This window comes from Orcinus orca, chromosome 1, assembly GCF_937001465.1.
Source record: "Orcinus orca chromosome 1, mOrcOrc1.1, whole genome shotgun sequence".
NCBI classification, from domain to species: Eukaryota; Metazoa; Chordata; class Mammalia; order Artiodactyla; family Delphinidae; genus Orcinus; species Orcinus orca.
In genome coordinates, this window is record NC_064559.1 from 100,693,011 (window position 1) to 100,720,950 (window position 27,940).

The window sequence follows — 27,940 nt, forward strand, 5'->3', positions numbered from 1 at the left end:
GCGCCCCGGTCCGGGAAGATCCCACATGCCGCGGAGCGGCTGGGCCCGTGAGCCATGGCCGCTGAGCCTGTGCGTCCGCAGCCTGTGCTCCACAGCGGGAGAGGCCACAACAGTGAGGGGCCCGCGTACCGGAAAAAAAATGAGCCAATGTTGGGCTCTGTATATAGCCCCCCCAAGTTGTTTATTTCTTCACAGCAGGCTAGGACCAATTAGCTCAAAAGCCTGCCTGCACTAAAGTCAAATTTTTACATATCTAGTTGTTTTAAGCATAGCTCAAATAAGCAGATTTTTAGCCATTTAGAGCTGCCTGCCTACCATGCATACTTCACCAAAGTGCACCCAACATCTGCTAGTCATAGATAAGATAAACCCTGTGGTTATAGACCCCAAGCTGCTGCTGCCCTTTGGAGTTTTCTGACCCAGAGGCTCTCTGTTAGGCAGCTGAGCACATCACATAAACATGTAGGTCCCCTCTCGTCTGGGAATTTCCTTGTCCTCTCCTTCCAGATGCCTCCCCTCCCTGCCCCTAAGTAGTCTCTGAATTATCAGGTTTTGTGCAGGACTTCCCCTGCCTGCAAACCTGTCAAAACTTGTCCAAATAAAGCTTGCCTGTGCTACTGCCACGTCACAGTCATGCCTTTTTCCTTGATCTGCCTTGAAAACCCTGAATGCCCTACACTGACATTTCATAGAAAAAGAACTACGGATAAAATATGTAAGAGACGCTTAACTTCAGGGATATGCCAATAAAGCCAGGATGAGACACCATTTAACTCCCATTTCATTGGCAAAAATCAAGAAGTCTCAAGTATTAGGGAAGATGTGGATGCTAGTAATTGCTAGGATTGTAAACTGGTATAACCACTTTGAATAAAGATTTGGCACTATCACACAGAGTTGAACACTGACATACCCAAAACCCATCAATTCCACTCCTAGGTAAATATACCCAAGAGAAAAGTTTGTATAGAAGAACCAAAAGGCAATGCTCATAGCAGCACAGTTGGAAAAAGCAAAACAAAAACAAAAAAACACCAACAACTGGAAATTGCATAAATATTCAGCAGCCAGAGAATGGATAAACAATGGTACATTCACAAAATGATTTGTTATAGAGCAGTGAAAATGAATGAAATGCAACTTCACTCAACAAGAAGAATGAATCTTAGTGCTATGGTCAACATTTTTGTTCTCCCCCAAATTCATATGTTGAAATCCTAAGGCCCAATGGATGGTATTAGGAGGTGGGGCCTTTGGGAGGGGCTTAAGTCATGAGGGTGGAGCCCTCATGAATGGGATTGGAGTTCTTATAAAAGAGACCACACAGAGATCCCTAACTCCTTCTGCCATACAAGGAGAACTCTGCCAATAGGAAAAGGGCCCTTGCTATAACATGCTGGCACCCTGACTTCCAGCCTCTAGAACTGTGAGAAATAAATTTCTGTTGAAAAATCTGTTATTTGTTACAGCAGCCTGAATGGACTAAGTAACTTAGGAACGTGTTTGTTAAAATAGAAGTCCAGAACATTAGATGAAATTTCAAACACACACACACACACAAAACTAATAAAAAAAAAAGTGTTTAATAATGTATATAACTGTGAAAAGAAAGCAATATAAAAGTTGTGTAAACACAAGTCAGGATGGAGGTTACTTCTGAGGGGAAGGCAGAGGTAAAGGATGGCGACCACTTACAAGTACATTAAAATTATTGATAATATTTTAGTTCTTGGTTGGGGTGGCAAACTGGGGAGTTAAAGGTGATGTTCATTATAACATTTAAAAAATATTTAATTTGAACGTGCCATACAAGGAATACTGATTATAGTGTATTACTAAGTAATTCTGTGTACTTGATATCCATTTAAAAAAAAAAAAAAGATAGTACCCACATACCGTCTCAGGCCTTCCGGCCCAACTACGTTATAAACGACTGAGGAGTTTAATCAAGGCCATGAGCAAAAATATAACATCCCAAACCCAAGTACCTACTCCCCACCGTGCCTACGACAACGCCATTAACAGATCAGTAAAAACCCAAGGAAGGCAGCAACAAAATCCTAGCTTAACTAGGACGCAAACAAAAGAGAGAGGAATCACGTGGTGCTCCCTCCCACGCCCGGCGCGCCAATGATGTCACCAATCCGCGACCGGGCCATTGATTCCCGACTGAAGGTAGAGAGGGCTACGTGGTGGGGGAGGGCGGGGAAGGGTCCCAGCGCCACTGGCAGTCTCTGGTGTCGCGCTGTGTCCCAGAGAATTACAAGACCCGGTAAGAGGCTTTTCCCTTCCCCGCTATCACCTTCTGTGGCCTGAACGCCCGGCTCGCGCCGCCGCTCCAGTGTCCGGCGCTACTGGAAGGGGGAGCGCAGGGGCGCCCGGTTGGGCTCTGAGTGTGGCCGCAGGGCCAGGTGGGGAGGCGGGGGTCGGGGGCAGCGGCGGGGCTCAGCAGCCTTGCGGGGAGGCGGGCGCCGGGGGCCAAGTGCTTGTGTGCGGGTGTTTGTGCTCCCGGGTGTGCGCGGGTGTGGGCGGCAGAGGCTGCGCACGGATGCTCTGGCGCTCGTGCCAGCCGGAACCGAACAGCTGGGTACCAAAGGCCCTTGTCTCCCTCTCGCCAACTCCCTCCCCTGGGGGAGAGTGACTGGAGAGCTAGGCGCCTGGGACTCGTTCAGGTCCGCGTCTTCCTGCGCCTTCTCCCTTGACTGCATAGGCCCGCGCCTCATCCCTGGGATAATATCCGCAGCCCTTGGCGTGCCTTATACAGGGAAGGCGTAGGCGTCCGTGGTGGAGAGCCCACTGCGGGGTCACGGCCACTGCGTTCTGCCTCGGTGTGGCCTTGGTGCAGGAGGCCTAGTTGCGTCACCTCCCCTTCCTTCATCTGCTTGGCTTGATTCTTGGGTCCCGCTAGAGGGTAAGCCTGCCTCAGGTGTGCCGTGTTGGTGTCAGAGTTTGGGAAACTTGCCTTTCAAAGAGGCATATGCACCTGTCATTGGATTTTAAACGCAGTGTCGGGGAGTCCCAGCCTGCGGTTGGGGAGGGAACAGAGCCTAAGCTGCTAAGGGAGAAGATTTGCACACAGAGGCCTACACAGTGACTGCTGTTGGAGAGGGAGGCCGGATTGCTAGAACAGGTCACTGGGAGCCGAGAACGTCGGAGCAACAAATTGTCGAGCAAATGCGAGTGATGATGCCAGTTTCTTAACTAAAGAAGGACGGTTCCCGTCGTTGCAGATTTTGAGATATCTTTCCCGTTATTTCATTATTTCACAGACAGCTGGGTGTGCTTGCTGTATGGGAGGCAGGGAACAGAGTGGAAAGGGGGCATGACTTTTGGGAGTCTGGTCTGCGTTTGCCAGCTGTGTGACAGTGAGTGAGTTATTTAACCTTTCTACTCCTACTTGGTCTTATCTACAAAATGAGGATAATTATATCTACCTTACAGGGTTGTTGTCAGAATTTGAAGTGTCTAGCTATTATTAGTAAGGGCCCAGCACCCATGACTTGAACTTGCTCCCTTGCTGAAGGTTTCCCATTGGTACAGCTGCTTGAAAAGCAGGGGAATGTTTTGCTATTCTTTGTGCTTGCTATTCTGCCAGATATGATAAAGCAGACTTGCGGTGGCGGGGGAGACTCAAAACCCATAATCTCTCTACAATAGACCATAACATTTTAAAACTGGAAAAAGCCTCACTTTACTCTCTTAATTATAGCTTCTCTTTATTGAGCACATGCTATGTGTGTGACCCTGTACTGAGCTCTCAACATACACTAATTTCTTTAATCCCTCCGGCAGCCCAGTGCTATAAGTATTATCCCCATTTTACAGATGCAGAAGGTGAGCTTAGCCAACCAAGTTCCTGACACTATTTAATGGCAGAACTGAAACTTGAACCCAGGCCCTCAGACTATGTAGGGTTTGGGTCTTGTTATTTCTCAGTGACTAGAATCCTGGCAGTGTGAGGTGTAGTGGGGGAAGGGAGGCATAAGCAGAGTTTAGAGGGCCGGTATTTGCTGTAAGAATAACATCTCAAATTGTCCAGTGATAAATTACCTTTTATTTTACATTTTACCCAGCATTGTCCAGATGCGAAGCAAGATTTAACCTTTTCACCCAGAGAAAAGTGGGCAAAGTAGATATGGGCGCACAGTGCTGGGATAGTGGGCAAACAGTAGGTATTTGGTAAATGTCTGTGGAAAGAAGAAAAAATCTTGAGGTATTGTTACGTCTGCCAGAAGGAGACCCATTGCTAACACACACAGTTTCCTTTAAGCTAGCTATTTTTATACTGTTACACAGTGTAATATGAGCATCTTTCTGATTCATGGATTTAAAGATTTGAAGCTGTGTTTCAGACCAAGACTGGTATTATTATCTGTGACCAACTGATTTGAGTTTGTGTGAACAACAGGGTCTGAGCCCCTTTTGGGCTTCTGTAGTGATCTCTTGAGATACAGCAGTTTATTTTGCTATAACATCTGTTAGACTTGGACCATAGTGGATACAGCTGCTTGAGTTAAGTTTCCTGGAGAACACTGGATGATGGTTTGGTATCAGGGATAAAGAGTTCAAAATATTAAGTTTGTCACAAAATTAAGCATTTGAGAAAGATCTGTGACGGATGTGCATTAATGTGGTAATGGTAAACGGGTTTTAAACAGATGATATTCTTGGTGTTTTTGATCAGTCATTCTGTGTTGGTTCTCAGTCTGAAGATGACTTAGGGCTGTCTGGTGAATTATTAGGAATACAGAAAGGTTTATATAACCCATCCATATAGATTGTGACAAGTAAACTCTCAGTTCCTCCCCCCAAGGAGCTTTCGTTGCTGCTTCTATACCCTCCCAGATGCCTTGAAGCCACCTATTTCATCATGTTTATCAAACTTAATGGGAGAGACCCTTTAACATAATTTATCCTCCCTTTCCCTCTGTACCCCACCACCACCACACACAGAGTGAAGTTCTTTCCCCAGAAGGGGGTATATTAATCTAGTTGCAAATGGCAGAAACCTAATGTAAACTAACATAAGCAAAAAAGTGTTGATCATTTAACTAGGAGGTCCAAATGTGAGCTTCAGGCATGGCTGGATCATGAGGCTGAAATGATGTCATGAGGACTCTCTTCGCCCTGCCTTTCTCTGCTTCTTTTTGTTTATTGCCCTCATTCTTTCCTGCTGTTTTCTCCGTACATAGTGAAAAAGGTGACTCTTGGCAGCCCCAAGCCTATGATCTTACAGCTCTCTTCTAGCATTGTAAACTAATCATGTGGACAAGGAGCTAGGGATGCCACGTTTAGACAGATCTGTGTCACAGGCCCACTTTTGAGATGAAGGAGTAAAATATCCTTCCATAACCACATGGGATGGGGAAGTGCAGAGGTACTAGGCAGGTGAAAACAACAGATGATTACTGTAAGTGTGTGTGTATACATAGACATATGTGCTGACATGTGTGCTTATATCCCCCTTCTTTGTGGCCTTTCCAGAGCCTTCCAACTGGAATGGATCCACGTGGTTTTGTTTGTCCATCACACGTTGTTATTTTGTTGTGGCATTGATCATGTTCTTTTCATCCCTTCCGCTCCTTTGCACCTGCTGTTTGTGCGTCCACGTGTGTACACACACACACACACACACACACACACACACACTGTTTTGTCTGACTGACTTCCTTTTGGATTCAGGTCATGCTTCTCTTCTCAGAAGCCTTCCTTGACCTCCATCAACGAGGAAGTCACATCCCCTGAGCACAACCCTACTGTGGATTTGATTTCTGTTTGATAACTGTCTATTTTCTAGTCAGTTCTCCACTAGACTGAGAGCCCCTTGAAGACAGAGGTGCTCTTTGCTTTGTATTCCTTACCTCCTTCTTAGCTGCATTATTTTTATTCTTAGCACTTAAAACCAGTTGACACTGTATATTTGTTCATTGCCTGTCTTCTCACTAAAACATCAGCTTCATGAAAATAATGAGGAAAGGAATTTTTATTTTGTTTACTGCTGTATCTCTAGGGCCTAGGATGTGCCTGGCACATAGTATGTGCTTAATAAATGTTTATTAAATGAATGAATGAAAATCTGCCCACAGGGAGAAAATGCTGCCATGGTGTTGATGAGGATTCAATCTGCATGATAGATACAGTTCTCACTGTAAATGTCTGTAAATGCAAGTACTATGGGTGCCATCCCAGAAAGGCAGAATCTCTCTCCCCATGTGCATCTGAACCTACAGAGGTGAGGGGTTAGGCCCCAAGGAGCAGCCACCTGGAAATTCCACCCTGTGAGATATTTCACCCCCCTCAAGCTCTTCTGAACTATGATAGATTGTATATTAAGGCTTTTTTTTTTTTTTGTAGTCTGAGTCTTTTTTTTCCTTAGAGTATTTATCTCTTTTTTTTTCTAATTTTATTTATTTTTGACTGTGCTGGGTCCTCATTGCTGCACGCGGGCTCTCTCTAGTTGGGGTGCGCGGGCTTCTCATTGCGGTGGCCTCTCCCTTTGAGGAGCATGGCCTCTAGGAGTGCGGGCTTCAGTAGTTGCAGCACGCGGGTCCTAGAGCACACGGGCTTCAGTAGTTGTGGCTGGTGGACTTAGTTGCTCCGCGGCATGTGGGAATCTTCCCGGACCAGGGCTCGAACCCGTGTCCCCTGCATTGGCAGGCGGATTCTTAACAATTGCGCACAAGGGAAGTCCCGGAGTATTTATCTTTAAAACATTCCCTTGAGCACTTACGATGTGCCAGACATGGTTTTAAGTCCCTTAACAACTTATTCTTTGACTGGAGTTTGGGGATCAAGGTTGTGAACTTTAAAACTTTTTTTTTCTTATTAAATACAAAAACACTCAAAAGAGGCTAAAAAAAATCCAAACTAGAAAACTATAAAAGAAATGAGACCCCTCTCCATCCAGCTCCTCTCACCCTCCAGAGGTAGAGCTACTACTAATAGCTTGGTGTGTGTCTCCTCCCTTACCTTTTCTTAGGCTTTTATAGTCAAAGCTATTAAATAAAATACACTCCATCTTGTTGTCATTGTTTGATTTTCACCCAGATGCAGCCATGTTCTACATGCTGATCTGCACCTTTCCTTTTCCATAGCTGTCTTCAATGTGCTTCTGCTGCACCTACCACTACTCCCCAGGGAGAGCACCCTGCCTCGGGGTGAGTGGCATAGCCGGATGGGGGACTTGCAGCCCAGAGTGCAGTCTGTCCTTCAGGACAGGGGCTGCTTGGGTGTTGGTCTTCCGCCCTCTCCCAGGGAGGGCCCAAATCCGCATCCATCTTCCTGGGTACTGTTGTGCCTTATCTTATCTTATTTTAACCTACCCATGCCACACCCACCCCCCCAACAAAAATAGCGGAGGGAGGATACCCTTTTGTTTCTTGTTTTAACACACAAAAAGTAGTTCTCATACAATTAGAGGCTTGAGGTGAAAGGGCTATTGTTTAACCCCACACTCACCCCCAAACATCTGGGCCCCCGCTTCTACCCAGCTGCAATACCTTCTTGTAGTGCTTAGTCCTCATTTGCTTCCTAAAAAGTGAATATGAGTTTATACAGCAATGCCTGACCATTCGCTGTGCCTCTGTCTCACCCTGCCTTCTCCAGGACTGGGTATTTTAATGGAAAGAGGAAAATCTTAGCTAGATTGAAAAATGGTGTCTCATTTTAACTTGCATTTTTTTGTTATGATTAAGTTTGAATCAAATATTTTTTAGAGTATGCAAATACTCTAAAAATATGAGTATATGCTCATTGTAAAAAACAAACAAAAAACTCTTATTTGCTGTAAATATTCTTCCAGTTGGTTGTTTGCCATCTAATTTTGGCTTTATCATTAAACATACAAAACCTGTTTTTCATTCTTCTGCAGACAGATTTTGTCCTTTTTGATTTCTTCCTTTGCTTGTAAGCTTAAAAATATTTTTTCTTCATTTTGTGTTCTAAAGGTTTGCTTTTTGACATATGACTTCGAAAAGCTAATATTCAGTTTTATTTCAGATTTAAACAAGATATTTGATGAAAATATTGTACAATATTTTAAATAAAAGCAGTTTTTTGTTTTTTGTTTTTTTTTGCGGTACGTGGGCCTCTCACTGTTGTGGCCTCTCCCGTTGCAGAGCACAGGCTCTGGACGCACAGGCTCAGCGGCCATGGCTCACGAGCCCAGCCGCCCCACAGCATGTGGGATCTTCCCGGACCGGGGCACGAACCCGTGTTCTCTGCATCCGCAGGCGGACTCTCAACCACTACGCCACTAGGGAAGCCCATAAAAGTAGTTTTACTTAGATAAAGGTCTATGTTTTGTTTTTTGTAAATTTATTTGTATATTTATTTTTGGCTGTGTTGGGTCTTCGTTGCTGCGCACGGGCTTTCTCTAGTTGTGGCGAGTGGGGCTACTTTTCATTGCAGTGTGCGGGCTTCTTATTGCGGTGGCTTCCCTTGTTGCGGAGCGTGGTCTCTAGGCGCGCAGACTTCAGTAATTGTGGCACGCGGGCTCAGTAGTTGTGGCTTGTGAGCTCTAGAGTGCAGTCTCAGTAGTTGTAGCACACGGGTTTAGTTGCTCCGTGGCATGTGGGATCTTCCCGGACCAGGGCTTGAATCTGTGTCCCCTGCATTGACAGACAGATTCTTAACCACTGTGCCACCAGGGAAGTCCTATGTTTTGTTTTAAAGATACTTACATTAGTGCGTATGTATCATTTATTTTTCCTTTTTTAAATTTAGCAGAATACCAAAGCTTGCTCCACAAAACTGAGTTCGAATATATGTATAATTCTCATCATTTTAATGTTCTTAAGCGTTTCAATAAATTGCTACATGAGATGTTTATCTGTTGCTGTTGATCTGGTTTAAAGAAGCACTCTTATTCTGTTAGCAACATCTAGGTATATAGCCAAGATGATGAATTTAGCCTCTTCCCGTTCACCTGTCTCACCATTTCCCTAAGTTTCTTTTTTTTTTTTTTTTTTTTTTGCGGTACGCGGGCCTCTCACTGTTGCTGAGATGTGATTATATACAGTAAAAATATTTAATGAATATGCTATGGTATTCATTGAATACCATTCAGTAAAATTTGACAAATACATATACCCATTTAATCACCATCCAAATCAAGAAAATAAAGGATTTCCATCACCCCAGAAAGTTCCCTCGTGCACCTTTCTAGTCACCACTATCCCCAAAGGCCACCACTCTTCTGATGTCTATCACCATAGATCAGTTTTGCCTGTTCTAAAACATCATATCAATAGAACTATATAATATGTACTTTATGTGTGGCTTCTTTTAGTGAGCTTCAGCCATGTTGCAGTATCCACTGTATGTATATACATTAGTCATTTATTCATTCATCAGTTGATGTGCTTTGAGGTTGTTTCCAGTTTGCGGCTATCAGGAATAGAGCTCTAGGAACATTCTTTTCTTCTTTTTTTTAATTGTGGTGAAAAACACATAAAATTTACCAAATTAACCATTTTTAAGTGTACAGTTCAGTAGTAGTATGTATATTCACATGGTGAAAAGTTCAGATCTCCAGAACACTTTCATTTTGCAAATCTGAAACTCTGCACCCATTAAACAACTCCCCCTTTCCCCTTCTCCCTACCCCTGGTTCCATAAACATTCTTGTATAAGTCTTTTTGTAGCTATCTCTTTTCATTTTCCTTGGGCAAGTACCCAGAAGTATAGCGGCTGAGTCATACATAGGGTGTTTACATATTTAGCCTTAGAAGAAATTGCCAGTTTTCCAAAGTGGTTGTACCATTTTATATTCCCACCATGAGAGTGTATGAGAGTTCTACTTGCTCCGTATCCTCACCATTAGATATTATGAGGGGTTTTTTTAGTTTTATTTTAGCCATTCTAATAGCTATGAAGTGGCGTCTCATTGTGGTTTTATCACAGCATATCTTAATCATTTATTTACATGGCTATTTCCATTATTAGACTGAGCTTCTTAAGGGCAAGGTTCATGCAATACATAGTTATCTTTTTCTTATTAACTTTTCCCCTTTATTTAGAGTGTGATAGATGCTTTATTATAGAAGACTTGAAAATTGAAGAAACTATTAAAATGAATATCCCTGGTAACCCTACTTCCCAGATATCATCATTAACATTTTGGTGTCTTTTGTGCAGTGTTGTGTTGGTTAGCCCAGAGATAGGGCAGTTCCAGGGTAGATTGATTCAGCAACTCAGAGTTGTCCCAGCCCTCTACTCTGCCATCCTCAGGGCATCATTTATTCATATCAAGGAACCTTTGTGACAGAAAGCCCCTGACAGGCTTCCTTTGTGTTTTGTTGGCCAGAGTTGTATCACATGTATCACTGGCAAGAGGAATGGAATTGCCAAAACCAAGTTAGATTAGACTAATCACAGTCCTCCCTCTGGGTCTGGGGAGGGAGCCTGGCCTTCTCAGATGAATGTGGACAGAATCAGGGTTCTTTCAGAAGGGAAGGCAGACTTCTAGGGTAGGCACTCAGCACTGTCTGCCACCTGGGCATATTGTTTTTCAAAGCCGAAATTGTTCTCTATTTAAATTTTATGTCTTTCCACTTATTATGAACTAAACATCTTCCATGGCATTAACTCTTTGTAAATGTCACTTTTATGTATTGTATAATTTACTACTGTACCAGAATCTACTTGACTGTGTCTCTAGTTTTGGACATTAAATCTATTTCCAATTTTTTGCTATTGTAAACAGTTCTGTAGGGAGCTTAAATTTCTGTACTAGATTTCAAATTATCTTCCTCAAGGTAGATTTTTATGATTGGACCATTAATTACACTCATTAATAATTATGTAGCGATATGATTACATATTAATAATGATTGCTGATTATTAAATGAGGTTATTAACATATTTAAGACTTCTGACGCACATTGTCCAATTGCTTTGTAAAAAAAAAGCATCTTAGTCTTACTGTCATAGGGTAGAATGCCTATTTCTCCTCCTTTCCTTATTTTTTTACTTTTCTCCCTCCTCTTTCTTTCATTCAATCATTAATGTATATTCCTTTGACAGATATGTTGAATACCTTTTATAGCCAAAGCACTGTGCTGAGTCATGGGGGGTACAAGGCTAGTACTGCTCAGGACAGACAGACAAAGATCATGCAATTGTGTAACTACAGCTACTGATAAGGATTATGAAGGAAGCTTCCTAGTGTTATGGATACTATAAACTCTATATGCCGTCTGGCATAGGGACAGGACTGGAGGAGAAAACAGTCTACGACTTGGCTTTTTTGAGGCTGCAAGAGTGCTCTGTGGCTATTGGGCAAACAGGATGGAAGGTGCCTTTTGTGAAGTATGGGAGGATAGGCTTGGCTGGAGAGTGGGAGTGCACAGCCGACCTTGTTATGGACTTGGGCCTTTATCCCAAGAGTAACATGTAGCCAATAAAGGGTTAAAGAAGGGAGCTGATGGTGACCTAACCATCTTTGAGAACATTTTGGAGGGGGTCAGAGGGGATTCCTAGAGTCAAAGATTAGATTGTGAAGGTAGCCATGGAATCTCCCCACCTGGCACTGGGTCATTTTTTTTAATTGCTAATTTTATGAATGAAAACGTAAAACGTATTACAAGTGTAACTGAATATTTCCCCAAGCATTTGACAGGCATTTGCACTTCCTTTTTTGGAAATTGGCTTTTTATCTACTGCAGAGTTAGTGGGGGCAGTGTAATGGCCAAGAGCACCCGCTCTGGAGCCAAAATGCATGAGTCTGAATCCTGGCTCAGCCTGTTACTGGCTGTGTTATCTCGAACAACTTTGGTCTACCTCAGCCTTTCATGCTGTAACATGGGGACAGCAACAGTGTACCTCTCTCATAAGGTGGTTGTGAAAATTAAAAGATAAAGTACAGAGACTTCCCTGGTGGTCCAGTGGCTAAGACTCCATGCTCCCAATGCAGAGGACCTGGGTTTGATCCCTGGTCAGGGAACTAGATCCCACATGCATGCCGCAACTAAGAGTTCACATGCCTCAACTAAGGAGCCCGTGAGCCGGTGCAACCAGAAAAATAAATAAACAAAAAATAGGGCTTCCCTGGTGGCGCAGTGGTTGAGAGTCCACCAGCCGATGCAGGGGACGCGGGTTCGTGTCCCGGTCTGGGAAGATCCCACATGCTGCGGAGCAGCTGGGCCCGTGAGCCGTGGCCGCTGAGCCTGCGTGTCTGGAGCCTGTGCTCCGCAGCGGGAGAGGCCGCAACAGTGAGAGGCCCGCGCACTGCGATGAAAAGTGGCCCCCACTTGCCCAACTGGGGAAAGCCCTCGCACGGAAACAGAGACCCAACACAGCCAAAAATAAATAAATAAACAAACAAACAATAAATAAATAAAAGATAAACTACAGTGCTGGCCCATATGAGCACTCCATATGTACATGCTGTCATATCTAGGTATGTGGGCTTTATATATACACATATACATATTAACTCTGTCCTGTGTGTGATGTGTTGTAACTGTGATTCCCTGTCCATTTTAATTTTTTTATTGTCTCTTTTTAAAAACTTTTTTCTGTGAACATTTTCAAACATCATGTCACTATTCTGAAGTACAAAAATATATCTGCAGTGAACAGATGTCAGTCTTCTCCTTTGTGATGTCTTCCATTGCTGTGAAACAGGTCAAGTCATACACAAAGACTATGGTTTTTAGTGTTTTTATTTAAAATACTTCACAAATAATCCTTTAATCCATTTGTAATTTATTTTGGTTTATTAATATAAGGCAAGACTCTGAATAGATCTTTCTTTCCAAAAAGTCTATCAATTAGCCAAGTTCCATCTATAGACTAATCCTTCTTCCCCTCACTGCTGCTTTTGGCTCCTATCATGCATTGGATCTGTACACACACTTGGGTCTATTGGGGGAAAAGTGGTTCTGCTCTATTAGGCTGTAGCTCCATTCCTGTATTATACCAGTACTGCTTTGATTTAATCAGTATGGCTGTCCTCTTTTAAAAAATATTTTGGCTATTCTTGCCTGTTTGTTCTTGCACTTGAACTTTAATCATTTTGTCAGGTATCCACTCCTTACTGCCCCTAAGCTCACTAGAATTTGCAATAAACTGTTATTTAATTTGGCACTAATTGGCGTTCATAAACTATTCCGCCATCACATTTGGAGCTGGTGTATCCTTCTACTTAAAACAGGTATTCCTCAATAGAGTTTTGTACTTTTCCACGTGTAGGCTCTTCACATTTCTTAGGATTATTCCCAGATGTTTCCCTTTTCTTTTTTAATGCTTTATTTGCTGTTAAGAATATAGTATTTTGGGGCTTCCCTGGTGGCGCAGTGGTTGAGAGTCCGCCTGCCGATGCAGGGGACACGGGTTCGTGCCCCGGTCCAGGAGGATCCCACATGCCGCGGAGTGGCTGGGCCCGTGAGCCATGGCCGCTGAGCGTGCGTGTCCGGAGCCTGTGCTCCACAAAGGGAGAGGCCACAACAGTGAGAGGCCCGTGTACTGCAAAAAAAAAAAAAAAAAAAAAAAAAAAAGAATATAGTATTTTTCATATAAGGAAGGGTTGTGTTTTGTATATTTCTCTTATATCCAGCCATATTACTTAACTGATGGTGGTCCAAGAGTTTTCATTTAATCTTCTTGGATCAACAAGGGTTATGATATTATCATCTGCAAATAATGTTTTTCTTTCCTTTTTTAATAGTTTTCTCTTATTTCTGTTTTGTGTTATAGAATATGCTAGGATCTTCAAAATAATGTTAAATACCATATCTCTGATTCTAAGACCATTGAGCATAAGAACATGCTATCAATTTAATAATAGCTTTTAGGGGCTACTAGTCAAAATATACCGATACATAATATAAATGCATGTAATTCACATCCCAATATCAGAAAAGTTTGGAGTATGTCTCAGAATTGAGGAGATAACAGTGGTAATGATGGCCCTCCTTATTTTATTTCTTATTTTAGTGGGAATGCCTAACTATTCCATTTTAAATATGATATTGGCTCTCAGTTTATGATAGGTAGTCTTTGTTATATTACAGAAATACCCTTTTCTTCAAATAAAACAAAAAGCTCTAGTTCTGCTGGACAGTAATGAGAAGGCTGTACTGTTTGGTTTAACAAAAAAGTGGAAATTGTGGCTGTGCACATCGTCTGTGCCAGCTGGTCTGCTGGTCTGTTGCTGCCTTTTTCCTTGATAGCCCCAAATACAGAAATCCCTGGCTGCACAGCAAGGTCTGTGCTAGTCCTGTACCCGGAGCTCCCTGATGTACACAGCCTTTCGAGGATGGTGTATTAGTTTCCTACAGCTGCAATAACAAATTACCACAGATTTGGTGGCTTAAAACCATAGAAATTTATTCTCTCACAGTTCTGGAGGCTAGAAATCTGAAGTCAGTTCACTGGGAGGAAGTCGAGGTGTTGCAGGGCTGTGCTCCCTCCAGAGCCTCTCCGGGAGAATCGGTCCTTGCCCCTGCCAGCTTCTGGTGGCTGCCTGCATTGCTTGACTTGTGGCTTATCACTCCAGCCTTCAAGGCCAGTGTCTTCAAATCTCTCTCTTCTACGTCTTCACTGTCTTCACGCACCTTCTCCTCTGTGTGCGTAGATGGAAATTTTTCTGAACTTGTCGATGCTGAAAGAAATGCTTTTAAAGTCATATGTTAGGAATAGCAAAGCCTTATTCATTCCCTTTGGGAAGAAGATTGTGGTCACCTGGAAATAGCTCTAGGTCAATTCTCAGAAAATCAATACGCTGAAATTCATTTCCACAAAAGCCCCTCAACCTTGCCACCTCCCACTGTCCCCTGGTCTCCTCCTCAATCTCCAGCTCTTCAGCTTCAGGGAGATGGGCAGAGTACATTTCCTCTAATACTGTTGTGAAGGAAGGATAAAAACTGGTCAATTGAGACTAGAGAGCTTAAAGAAAAGGTGAAGTCAGCATATTGGTAGTTTAGTAAATCGGTTATTCAGGGAATTGGCCACTTGGCAAGTCAGCTTTCTGCGATTGGCTGTTCCTGAAATCGGCCCACTTCCCCCGGAAACACTGCAGAACTTGGGGGCAGAGGCTGCCCTCGGGCCTGCCTAGAACAGGACTGCACTTGTCCCGTCTGCTTCCAGCAAGCCATGGAGATGGGGACATTGCCCTTGCAGGAAGCTGGGACTGAGCCCAGCCACTCATAGGCTAGGTCCTAGGGGTGAGAAGGAAGAGAAGGCAAGAGTGAGAGGGAGGTCCCCCCTTTGGACTCTGGCTCAGCGGAACCCAAGTGTGGCCCAGTAACTGAACCTCTTTGCTGGCCAGAGCCAAACCAGACGTTAGTCAGGTGCTGCCTGCCAGACCAACCTAGCATGGAAGAGGTGGTTTCAGGGTGTCAGGACTTATTGCATGAGACCACAAGCTATGTAGAGTCATCTTGTGGGGTGGTTATGAGACTAAACATACATTCCCTGTTTAAACTTGCATGTAAAATATTCAGCACAGGCGTGTTAGCCATTAGTAGTAGTATTGTTTTGACATTATTACTAATATATCTTTAAAATATGGTAATACTTATCACAATGCCTATAAATGGTTGATAAATACCATTTTCTTCTTTCATTTACTGGATAACTTTGGGTAGAGGCACTTACCCACTTCTGGAGACCTCTGTTTCTTCTGGGGGTACCTGGGGCATCTCTTGCTTTCTTGTAACTTCAAAAGCCAGTCTAGTCATTAACCTCAATAGAATATAAATCAGCATAAAGACAGCTGTGGAGCACTGCTCAGTCAGTTGGGCAGCTTCGCTATTCTGCCTTATAGGTCGGGTTATTATAGGAAGACCCTGTAAATTGTGAAAATTATGTTCATGTGGCAGTAGCTGTTTAGTGGAATAAAAAACCCAATGATATATTGAAAGAGAAACAACAACAACAAAAAAAGGAAGGCAATAAATTTATGCCTAGCAACTCTACGAATTGCTTGTTATGTATTTCCTAGGAGTTAAGATAAGAACATGAGTTTATTTTTGTACAGATCCTATTCTAAAATAGTGCCCTAGTACTTAAAAATACCTCAGTAATTCATTACTTTTTTGATAATGTGTTGCAAGTTCAGTAGCACACATTCACAGTCAGTACATTTCTGTTGCAGTATCTGCTGTATGAGCAAATATTGAAGGAGTTTGCAGACATCTGCTTTACAGTAGGGAGATAGATGATCCAATTGGATGTAGCCCATATGTGCAGTAAAGTCTGGTTATAGGAAATTACAGACGAAAAAGACCGTTGTTGTAAATATGCACCCCTGCGCACAGTAAGGTTAAGCAGAATATCCGCAAGACAAATTAATCATTACAAAGAAGACTAAGTTATATTTATAGTTTAAAAGCAAGAATAGCAGGGACTGGAAACTAAAACCAACCCAGTAGCCCGAATGATAATGCGTCCTTCCCCATAATGGGTGAAGTCCAGGCCCCTGAAGGCACACATGGAGCCAGAGCTTGGCAGTGTTATGTGGCAGCCAGATTTCTGAGAACACTGAATGGGGGGCTTTTTCTGTAATACCTAATTTTAGATGGTAACTCTTAATCACTTAGGTGATTGTTAGCAAGTAGCCCTAGGTAGTATGTTCACAGGAGGTCTTGCATTTGGGGTTACTTCACAGCTGAGCAGAAGACACAGGCTCCTGGGGAGGTGAGCCCCAGTGTTAGGAGAGCTGCGCCTGCGTGTCCATGGAGGCTTTATGCACAGGGAAAACAGCAGGGTGGACACCAGTGAATTAACAATGGAGATTTAGGGGTAACTTTGACAGTGTTTGCTCATCTGTATTTTCTGAAACTTTTTGCAATCAACCTGTTACTTTTGGTTAATTTTTAAAAGAGCTTCCTCCAACTCCTCAAGCTCCTACAATAGAACAGCACAAAGACTGATGTCACCACCTCACAACCCTGTGGGAGCTGAAACAATCCCTGATGGGGAGGAGATGAAATGTTTATGAATAACTCTGTCTGCAGTTACTCAAGCTGCTGAGATTAAATGACAAGAGCGGTTGTTGTTCTTTCAAGGCATGAACCGAACCTCTGTTTAGGAAACATATTTCCCCTCCCTGCTTCACCACTGCATCCTAGGTTCGATTCAAAGACATGGAGGCAGCAGCGGTGCAGCTTCCTCTGCACAGTAGCTGTGATTACTGCTTCTCTGGATCTTCTTTTTTTTTCTAATTTTTATTTATTTATTTATTTATTTGGCTGTGTCCAGTCTTGGTTGCGGCATGCGGGATCTTTCATTGTGGCACACGGGCTTCTCTCTAGTTGTGGCGTGCAGGCTCTAGAGCGCGTAGGCTCAGTTAGTTGTGGCACGCGGGCTTAGTTGCCCTGCGGCATGTGGGATCTTAATTCCCAGACCAGGGATCGACCCCGCGTCCCCTGCATTGGAAGGCAGATTCTTAACCACTGGACCACCAGGGAAGTCCCTGGATCATTCCTGTAGAAGGGTTAAAGGCTTTGGGATTGTTTAGCTTGAAGGCAAGAAAGCAGAGGTAAGACGTAACTCATTTCATTATACTTAAATGAAAAGTAGAACATGGGGAGGTAAGCTGGAATTGGTACAGGGAGAGTTTGCTGTTGTTTTCAACCTTTTAAAATTGTGAAGTACAGCACATACCTACAGAAAGGTACATAAAGCGTCAGTGTATAACTTAATGAATTATTGGAGAGCCATATGTGTGGCCAAGTCAAGAACTAGAACATCACCAGCACCCAGAGCATTCCTTCCCAGGCAAAACCCCTCCTCCCTCCCTAGAGATAACCACCATCCTGTCTTTTATGCAGTGTATACTATAGTTGTTTTGCCTGGTTTGGGACTTTATGTAAGTGGAACTATGTATATGGCTTCTTTCACTCAGTGTCATGTTTAGATAATTAGCCACTTTGGTACATGTGGTTATAGTTCTTTCATTTTTGCTGCTGTATAATATTCTATCATAGGCAAATGCCACCATTTATCCATTTTCCTTTTGATGAACATTTGGGTTGTTTCAGGTTGGGAGCTATTATGAATAATGCAACTACCAATTTCTTGTATGTGTATCCTGGTCTAGGAGTGGAATTGCTGAATTGCAGGGTGTGTACATTCACACCTTTCCCAGGTTTCCTGTGGTGACTAGGAGCTGCTCTGCTTTCCCCCCTGCTCTGATCAGATGGTTAATGTGCCTGTTTGACGGATGGACAGTAACTCACTGAGGCTTTGCTGTGCATTTCCCTAACATGATGCGATTGAGCACTGTTTCTTACGTGTGCTGATATTTTTAATTTCTTCTTGTGACATTCCCGTGTCACTGTTTTGCCCGTTGTTTTTTCTACCGAGCAGTCGGTTATTCAATCAACTAACTATAACTCTGAAGGTCACTATGCAGGGGATGTGGGGATGTTCCCTGACCCAAGGAGTAGACTTTACAGATCTAAAGGCAGATACATAAACAAGTAGTTCATAACATTGTGATAATCGTTGACGCATCAGTCTTCTCCACTAGGCTGTCTGTTAGCTGAAGGGACAGGACTTTTATTTGTGTCATGTCCTCAGTGCTTTACACAGTATCTGGCACACATTAGGTGCTTAGTAAAGTCTCTGTTAAATGAATGAATGGGGAATTTTTGGAGGATGGTGAAAGTGCTCTAGTAGGGTTAAGTGTTGAATAAGAGAGAAGCACAAAATAAGGAACCACGAATTGCACCCACTCCCCCACCCAGAGTGGGGCAAACTTCCCTAGGAGGTAATATTTGAAGCAGATCTTGAAAGACTTTCACCAGAAGCAATGGAGGAAGTACATTCAAGGCAAAGGAATAGAATGTGCAAAGGCATGGAGAGGGAAAGTACATGCCACACTAGAAATGAGAAGTTGGGGAGGGGGGCTAACACTTAGAGTGAATGGAGTGAGAGGACAGTGAGAGAGGGCATCGGCTGGAGACAGTGCTGTGAAGGGACTGCCTTGTATGTCTCATAAGCAGTTGTCGACAAAAAAATGCACAACCTAAAAGTTGAGAGTCATGTTTTATTTGGTGGACAAAACTGAGGACTTAAGCCCAGGACGCAGCATCTCAGATGACTCTGAGAGACTGCTCTAAAGAGGCAAGGGAGGGAGCCAGGATATATAGGAGTTTTTGCAACCAAGACCAGGTAGTCGCAACATCAACAGATTACTGTTAATTAAAGAAAAACAGATATATCCTGTGTTTTCTCATCCTGAGTGTCCCTCAGGGCTCACCGTCGTGGTGGCTATAATATGATGGCTTGATGGCTGCAACATCCTTTGTTTACTGATATGGCAGGCAATATTTTTCATTCACACAGTGGGGATAAAATTGAAATTAAATACAGAAAAAGAAATTTCTCACAGATGGGGGGAGGGGAGCTGTTGAGCAATAGAATTGATCTACAGAATCTTTTCCTAGACATCTTGGACAAAACAGAGCAGATATATAAGCCTGATCATGAAGTCCATTGATAACAAAAGTTATCTTTTGGAAAGCCATGGTGTAACCTGAGCAAGTGTAGAGTGACTCCGCAGTCAGACCTGGATTTAGCAGCAGCATGGTCCCAGTGGAGCCTCCATTTCCACATCTGTAATTTGGGAATAATGCCTACCTGGCAGAGGTGTTGTGAAGATTAAGGAGATAAGGTGGGTCTTCCCTGGCGGTCCAGCGGTTGACTCCGCACTTGCACTGCAGGGCGCACTGGCGCGTCCACAAAAAAAAGAGAGAGAGATCAGGCCTGTAAAGGATTTGACCCTTGCCTGGATGGTGGATGCTGAAAGGTGGGATGCTTTTATGATGTAGATCCTTTACTGTTCAGTTGCTGGTATCATTATCTTGCTACTATATACTGGCTGTTAAGTGGTCGCGTCAGTTAATATGCTAGAGTATGAGTAAAGTCCACAGTGAGGACGTTAGTCATCTGAAGAGTTCGCCACCCCTCCCCCCCCACCCCGCACTGCCACATTAGAGATACGAGGTCACGTTAGTGTGGACCTGGGAGTAAGAGGACAGAACCTCAGGCTGTTTCTCCAGCGCTAGGCTTCGCAGGGTGGCTTTGTTCTCCGTTTGCTTTATCCCATGTATTCCTGAGAAGGCCATGAGGGGAATAAAGAGCTCAGTTTTTATAGCTGTTTTCCTAAAAAAGAGTATCTTGCCCAGTTCTCATGCAAGGAAGGGATTAAACTTGTTACCCGCGTGAAACCAGATGGCGTACGCTAGCTTTGCCCAAGCCCCGCCCCTCGGCCAAACTTTCCAAAGAGGGAGGTCCTTCTGAAGAAACGAAAGTGAAATTGAACCGGAGCCATTTCACAACCCTGCTCCCCGCCTGCCTGGGCTTGTCCTAATTCCAGAGGCGCCTCTTGTGACTTGGAGGCCGACGACCCGCGTTGGGAAGGGTCCCCCTCGGGGAGGGTCACGGCGAGCGGACACCTGGACATGCCTCGGGCGCGCCATGGACCCGAGGCAGGTAAGCCGCTGGGGTCGGAGCCCAGAGCGGGCCACCTGCAACTTGCTCACCCTGGCTCATCGTATACCTCCCTACGCTCCTGTTTTCATGCATGACATATGCGCGTTGTGTGTGTGTGAGAGAGAGTGAGAGAGAGAGAGAGTGTGTGTGTGTATGTGTTTTCTTGCCAAACAAAATTTATGTTCTAGGAATTTAGGAATTTGTATCTTGCTAATTAATTGTGTCGAGCGAGGCGTGGAAGAGGGTTTGTTGGGGAAATTGCACTCCCCTCCCCCCTTCTGAGGAACAAGGCCTGAGCCCAGGTCAAGACAGTTCCCCTCTGCTTTTCTGCTAGGACCCCACGGCTGCCCACGCCTCCTTTAGCCCCACTTGGACAACATGCTTTACTTTTAGCGTCTCTGCTCCTTCTTAACCTGTAGGAGAAAGTTTATAGTGGCTTTATTCATTATCTCCAAAAACTGGTATATCAATATAATGGAAAACTGCTCGGCAAAAAAGGGCAGGAACTATTGCTATATGCATCAACATGGACAAATTTCAGATTCATGATGCTAAGCAAAAGAAGCTGGACTCAAAAGACTGCATACTGTATGAATCCATTTAGATGACATTCTGGAAAAAGCAAAGCTAGAGAGACAGAAGACAGATCAGTGGTTGACAGGGGCTGTGTGTGGGGAAAGGAATTGATTGCAAAGTGCATGAGAAAACGTTTTTGGGAAATGGGAATGTTCTACATCTTGATCTGAGTGGTAGTTATAAGGCTGTGTGTGCTTTGACTCTATATGGTCAAAACTCATAGAATTATACACTAAACAGAATACATTTTACTATATGTAAATATACCTCGATTTTAAATATATATAAAGTATATGTACATAAGTACATATATATGTGTGTGGTATGTATACATACATATGTGTGTGCATGTGTATATATAATTTTCCTTTCTTTAAAAGGATTAGGGACACCTGACTTACAGGAAAAGCATTTCTTTATGGAAACCAATATATTACCCTTTGGAGCCCATGTGGTAGAGGTGGGGCGCTTGTCTCTTAATCCTAAATATATGAGAATAGATTAAAGTGAAATTTTGCAGAGCAGTGAATGTTACGTGGCTTGTTACATAGCTTGTATAGTACGTAGGCATGAAGTTGGGTGAGTGGAGATGTTGAGGGATTTAGGAATGATCACCATGGAGGTTGGTTTCTCACTTTCTTGGCTCTCACCTGCCATTCAGTGGCTCTCCTCCAAATGGCTGTTCTCAAGTGGTGGTTTGGCTTGGTTTCGCTTTTAGGAGATTTTAGGGTGTATAAAGAAAAAAATTAATAATCTCCCTCTAATTTTTCCCTAAAATAACTATTGTTAACAAATTGGTGTATCCTTTTGAGTCCTGTGAACCAGGCACCCACTGTCTGTACTCACATATACCTCAGCCCCAAGTGGGGGTAGGGGGGTTGTGTGCAGCAAGAGGAGAAGAAAAGAGATGGAATACGTGTCTAGCAATGTCTTGTTTGTGCAGACATTGGTTCAGGATCAGCTTTGTTCCAGGTGCTGCCTTAGGTGCTAGGGATGCAAAGATAGCTGAAGTGTAGTCCTTGTCCCCCAGGGGCTTACTGTCAAGTTGACTGCAGCCCCCCATCAATACTGCATGGGGAATATTAATAGTGGAGAGCTGAGAATAATTTCTAGGGTACCTAATATTGTTAATCACCTTTCAGACACACTACAATCTATATGTGCCATTAAAAAAAATCAGTAGCTATGATAAAAGGTAAAGTAAGTGGTGTAACAGGTACTGGATGGGAGTTCAAGGAGAGGAAACTCTCATGGGGGCGGCGGAGGGTGGGGGGGAGTCGGAAGTCTCCTGAAGAAGGTGGCAGTTAGAGAGATCTGTAGTGAGTTGTCATAGGTGGCAGTAAGGGGAAAAGCAGGCACATTGCACTGGAGTGTAGAGGGATGGAAAGATGAGAGGCACTTGTGGTAGCCCATGTGAGAGGTAATGAGGGTCTAGAACTGGAAAAAGACATGTTTAAGAGAAAAGATAGAGGTGGTAGACAAGATAGGACTTGGCACCCACCTGATGAGGTGTGAGAGATGAGGGAGGGAGGGAGGAAGGCAGGCAGGCAGGCAGAAAAGATGATCAGGTTTCCAGCCTTAATAACTCAGGAGAATGCTGCCATTAACAGTAATAACAGTGAGAGAAGGGGCTGGATTGAGGGAAAAGATTAATTTAGTTCAGAATGTGTGGCGTTTGGGTAATGGCAGGATATCTAAGGGGACAGACAGATCGTCTAGGCATTTGAAAATTCAGGTCTTAAGCTTCAGCACAGGTGGTAGCCAAGCCATTGGAGGAGAATTTTTAAAGAAGAGAGCTCAATCCACATTGAGTCAGCACATGTTTGTTGTACTGAATTGACCACCAAACATGTGTGAAAACCTAACAGAAGTTCAAGAGCAGGAATTTAGCGTGGTGAGGCGGTATCCTCCTCCAGCACCATTTGGAACCTTTGGAACAGAAAAAGGGGACAGCAGGCCTTGGGTGGTGAAGGGAACTGACCGTGAGATCCAGGCTGAAAGAGGAGGTGTGTGAAGCCAGAATGGAGACAAACCAGGAGTGGCTGACCTGCAGCTACAGGGGTGGAGGTAGAAACACAGAGAAGTTGTTGGCTGAGAAGAGCAAGAGTCTGCAAACGGCGGCCTGCGGGCCAAGTGCAGCCTTCCCCTTGGTTTTGTAAAAGGAAGTTTTACATTTTGCCTGTAGCTGCTTTTGTGCTACAGTTGAATGCCCCTCCGGCCCTTTACAGAAAAAGTTCACTGACCCTGGAAAAGTTTCAGGGTTTGAGGTTTGATAGTGGCCCGGCTCAAGTAACAGTGAGATTGAATGAGGAGCCGCACAAGCCACTTGTGTGGCTGAAAGGTGAAGGTGGCCATCATTGGAGCCGCACTAAGGAGATGTGCAGCAAGCGTGCTGTGAGCTTGACCAGCAAGAGCGCTAAAATCCCCTCATTGTGACAGGGCGCAGGGGTTGAGGAGTAGAAGGCTGAAGTTATTGAAGAAAGGGACGCAGCTGCCTGCAGGTCCCTGTAGCCTTCAGGAGAATCAGACAAGGGGAATGTGAGCAAGAGGAATCATTGTTCCTAGATATGCAAGCCCTGGGGACGGGCAGCAGGGTATTTACTGACACCCCCAGGGTCCCTTTTGTCCTTAGAAAAAAGACACATGGTTCTCGTCCTTCAGTGTGGTGCCCAGGCTTGGAAGGGACACTGGGCACTTCTACCCAAACCACCTGGCTCCCCTGGCTGTGCAGAGTTGGCAGCGTCTATTCCTGGATACCTCGGCCCTAGCCTCCCACACCCCTTTAGCTACTTCCCAATAGCCGCTTCCACAGCGTGTCTTTAGAACCCGGTTCTGTAGGTCACAAGCTACGCCATCTTCTCTCAGACCGCCGCCCGTTTACCAGAACGGCGAGCACCGTGACTCTACACGTCTTGCTTCCTGCTCTTCCATCTCTTCCCGCTGTCAGGTCCACAGGTAGTACTTACGAGGTGGGCGGGCCACCCTAGCTAGGTCACAAGCCCACGTCTCACTTGCCTTCTCAGCTTATTAGGAATCAGGTGCAGCCCTCACACCCACCCCAGGCAGCGGGGAGGGACAGGCTCGCCACTGCAGTCCCAATTCACTTTCTTTTCCATCTTCTTGTTCTGCAGGGGTGTTCCCTCAACAGATACCAAACCCATCCCGTTCAAGGCTATGAGCACAGCAAGCTCAGACACCAGCAGCCGGGGCTGGGATCTTATCCTAATAGTTTCCAGCTCCAGCAAATAGAGTTTCTCAAGGGGCAACTCCCAGAAGCACCCCTAATTGGAAAGCAGGCACCATCACTGCCACTGTTCCTTCCTGGACTCGGGCCAAGGTTTCCAGGACCACCTGCCAGAGGCGGGTACCTTCAGATCCTGGGTGTCCCCAGGGGCGTGCCTCTCAGAAGTCAGGTGCTCCCAGGAGGGTTCCAGCATCCTACCCCACGTGGCTGGGTTCAGCCATGGAGAGGTGTTGATAGGCTCTCCTCACGTTTCCAGGAACTGACTATCAGCCAGAATCAGGAGCAAAGGATCTTAGAGCTCTTGAAGGAGCTTGGGGAAGGGAAGGCCACCACAGCGCTTGATCTGGCCAGGAAACTCCAAGCCCAAAAGAAGGAAATCAATCAAGTTTTATACTCTCTGGCAAAGAAGGGTAAGCTGCATCGGGAGGCAGGAACGCCCCCTTTGTGGAGACTTTCAGTTCCGGTTCAGGCTCGGAACCAGCCCAGCCAAGTAGCGAGAGCAGACAGTCATAGCCAGGGAGCTCCAAGCTCAGACTTCAGTTTGGAAACTGAAGACAGAAGCCTCACATCTGGCTTGGAAGATCCTCCTGAGCCTCTCGACATGGCTGAGATCAAGGAAAAGATCTGCGATTACCTGTTCAATGTGTGCAACTCCTCTGCCCTGAATTTGGCTAAAAACATTGGCTTCACCAGGGCCCGAGATGTGACTGCCGTGCTGATTGACTTGGAAAGGCAGGGGGACGTCTACAGGCAAGGGACGACCCCTCCCATATGGCATTTGACCGATAAGAAGCGGGAGAGGATACAGATCAAGAGAAACACGAACAACGTTCCAGAAACCACTCAAGCTGCTATCCAGGAGACCAGAAAAATCGCAGAGCTCCCCACCTGCAACTTACCTGCGTCAGATGCCTCAAACAGCATGGACACCACAGAAAAAGTGGAGAATGGGCAGGAACCCATCATAAAGTTAGAAACTAGGCAAGAGGTCACACCAGAACCAATAAAACTGAAACCACCTGTTCATGACAATGGCCCCTCCAAAACAGGGTATGTTGACTTTGAAAATGGCCAGTGGGCCACAGATGACATCCCAGATGACTTGAATAGTATCCACGCGGCACCAGGTGAGTTTCGAGCCATCATGGAGATGCCCTCCTTCTACAGTCATGGCTTACCACGGTGTTCACCCTACAAGAAACTGACAGAGTGCCAGCTGAAGAACCCCATCAGCGGCCTGTTAGAATATGCTCAGTTCGCTAGTCAGACCTGTGAGTTCAACCTGATAGAGCAGAGTGGACCACCCCATGAACCTCGGTAAGAGACCACCCAGGATTTGTGCCTAAGGTTGGGGTCAGGCACTCTTGCTCCTGAAGGAGTCTCTGCTGACTCGTGAGCAGTGCCAGTTGGTGGCCCCTGTCTTTTCCCTCTTTTTTCCTGCCTGTGGGCTGAATCACCCTTGTCTGGCCCTTCCTCCACATCTTGAGCAGGGAATGTAGACCTCGGCCCAGCCAAAATCTTGGCTGAGCAAGGGGGAGGTTGGCAGCCTTGGCTAAAATGAAGCTTCTTTGGAGATGATTAGCTGCCATGCATCAAGGTTATGCCTGCCTCCTAAGGCCAGAGGTAATGAAGACTTGACGCCCTTCCCGCTCCCTTCCATGTGCCGTCCTCCCTCCCCCCGAGCTGAGTCCCCCAGGGGGTGCAGGAACAGGTGGGTAGTGGCAGTCTGCACACAGAGAGTAAGGGTGGGTTGTGCTGCTAAGTAGCAGCGGGTCCAAACCGCACATCCCCACCCCCTCCTGCTCAGCTCCCGTAGGGAGAGGATGCTGTAGAGTGCACGGCTGCCTGCCTGTTGAAGGTGGTGGTTCTAATTTTACACACCGCCTCTGCACAGATGGGTGGGCTAGCACTTGCTACTGCTCCTAAGCTGTGAAATCAGAAATTACCTCACTCAGACAGCTGGCCCGGCCCTGCACCATAGGCTCTTCCAAGCCAGCAGATTGAGGAAGACAGGTGGGCCCAGGAGCTGCTGCAGGGCCTAGCGGAGAGCTGAAACCACTGCAGCTGAGTGACTGCTTGCCAGTGAGGCCAGCAGAGAATCCCACTAACCTTTACATTAACCGTAGCCTGGTGTCTGAGGGTAAAGGTTTCCCGGCGGTGACCCTTCCTCCTTATTCTGTCTTCATGACACTGAGATGGCATTGCAGGAGAGCTGTTAAGAAGAGGGGGTGCATCTGTTCAGAAGCTGACAGGGCCAGGACTGGTGTGCTTCTGTCTGGGGTAGAGACTGGATGGCTGTCATTTTCTTTCTTCTCCCACCATCCCCCTTCCCAGAGTTGGGGAACAGCAGTGGGTTTTGTGGTTAACCTTTCTTTGGACTCCAGCTATAAGAAACATTGATGCCATGCTCAAATATTTCAGAAGACCCAGGAAATAAGAAATTTGACCTACTTTTCTAAATGAAATCCCAGATTGAGCAAAGAGCTGAACAAATATGAAAGCTTGAACAGAGGCTGTCTAAGCTAAGTCCAGGGGCCTAGAACAAATGCTTTTTGGTTCTCTGCATAACAAGGGGAAATTCCTTTCATCTCAGGCATCAGACAAATAGAGCTATAGGATGACTCAAAAGAAACCATGAGAGTGGTGTATCTCTGAGGGTAGGTTGGGGATGAAAATAGGCCCCCAAAAGGGGCAGGTATCTGATCCCTGTAGCTGTCTGGGGAGTGTGAGACTGCACTGTAAGAAGCCTTCGCTTTCCTTAGGAGCTGCCCTTGAGGTGGCCAAGTCTACCACCATTGCTTTAGGGTAAAGGCTCTTTGGTTGCTAACAAGACTGTAGTGGTGATTTTATAGCTCATCATTTTTTGTACAGACTTGATCTTAATTCATTGCTAAAAGATAGTGGGTTTCCCTTGAGCTAGTTTCCTATCACCTGTGGCTATGTTTGCTCTAATGAGCTTGGAGAGAGAGTCACTGGCTGCTTTGTTTCCAAAAAAATAGGAACAGGCTGAGCCTCCAAAGGGACAGGAGTCCCTTGGCCTATCCTCCATCTCCTTCACAAGTCAACAAGCCCCTTAGTGTAGCAGGAAATTCCAGGGTGAAGATCTCTTTGGAGAGGGCAGAAGGGATGGCCTAGACTAGTGTTCACACATCTAATCACTTTCCATCAAGATTTAAATTCCAAGTTGTCATCAGTGGCCGAGAGTTTCCCCCAGCTGAAGCTGGCAGCAAGAAAGTGGCCAAGCAGGATGCAGCTATGAAAGCCATGACAATCCTGCTTGAGGAAGCTAAAGCCAAAGACAGTGGAAGATCAGAAGAATCATACTACTGTTCCTCGGAGAAAGAATCAGAGAAGGTAGGTGTCCTGCCCTCTGGGAGGACGTCAGTTCACTCTCCAAGTCTGTGAAGTATCAGAACTTCATGTGACCCTCTTGAAACAATCTCAGCCTACCCAACCCACTGTCTCAGAGTCAGCTTCCCACTCTGTCCTCTACCCTGCCTGACCAGCCCACCTTTCCTCTTCTCATACCCAGCTCCCCTTCTAGTGCCCCCTCCCAACCTAACTGGAATTGCAGATTTTCAGGGTTGAAAGAGACGTTAAAAATTATTGAATCCAATCTCCTCTCTTGGCAGATAAGAAATGAGACGAAGAACATTTAAATAACTACTGTTTCCT

General features: G+C 45.0%; 1 protein-coding gene across 7 annotated transcripts in view; it reads left to right on the plus strand.

Annotated features, from left to right (window-relative positions):
• The first annotated feature begins 2,074 nt into the window (after positions 1-2,074).
• The window catches only part of ADAR (adenosine deaminase RNA specific), a 40,294-nt gene continuing 14,428 nt past the window's right edge, over positions 2,075-27,940 (plus strand). The window contains exons 1-4 of one of the 7 annotated variants that reach the window (XM_049697628.1): positions 2,181-2,272; positions 20,330-20,441; positions 24,153-25,582; positions 27,436-27,619. In XM_049697628.1, coding sequence (XP_049553585.1) covers positions 20,415-20,441; positions 24,153-25,582; positions 27,436-27,619 — 1,641 coding nt within the window. In that variant the 5' untranslated portion in view covers positions 2,181-2,272; positions 20,330-20,414. The other 6 variants (XM_049697634.1, XM_049697627.1, XM_049697635.1 and 3 more) reach the window with 6 other exon arrangements.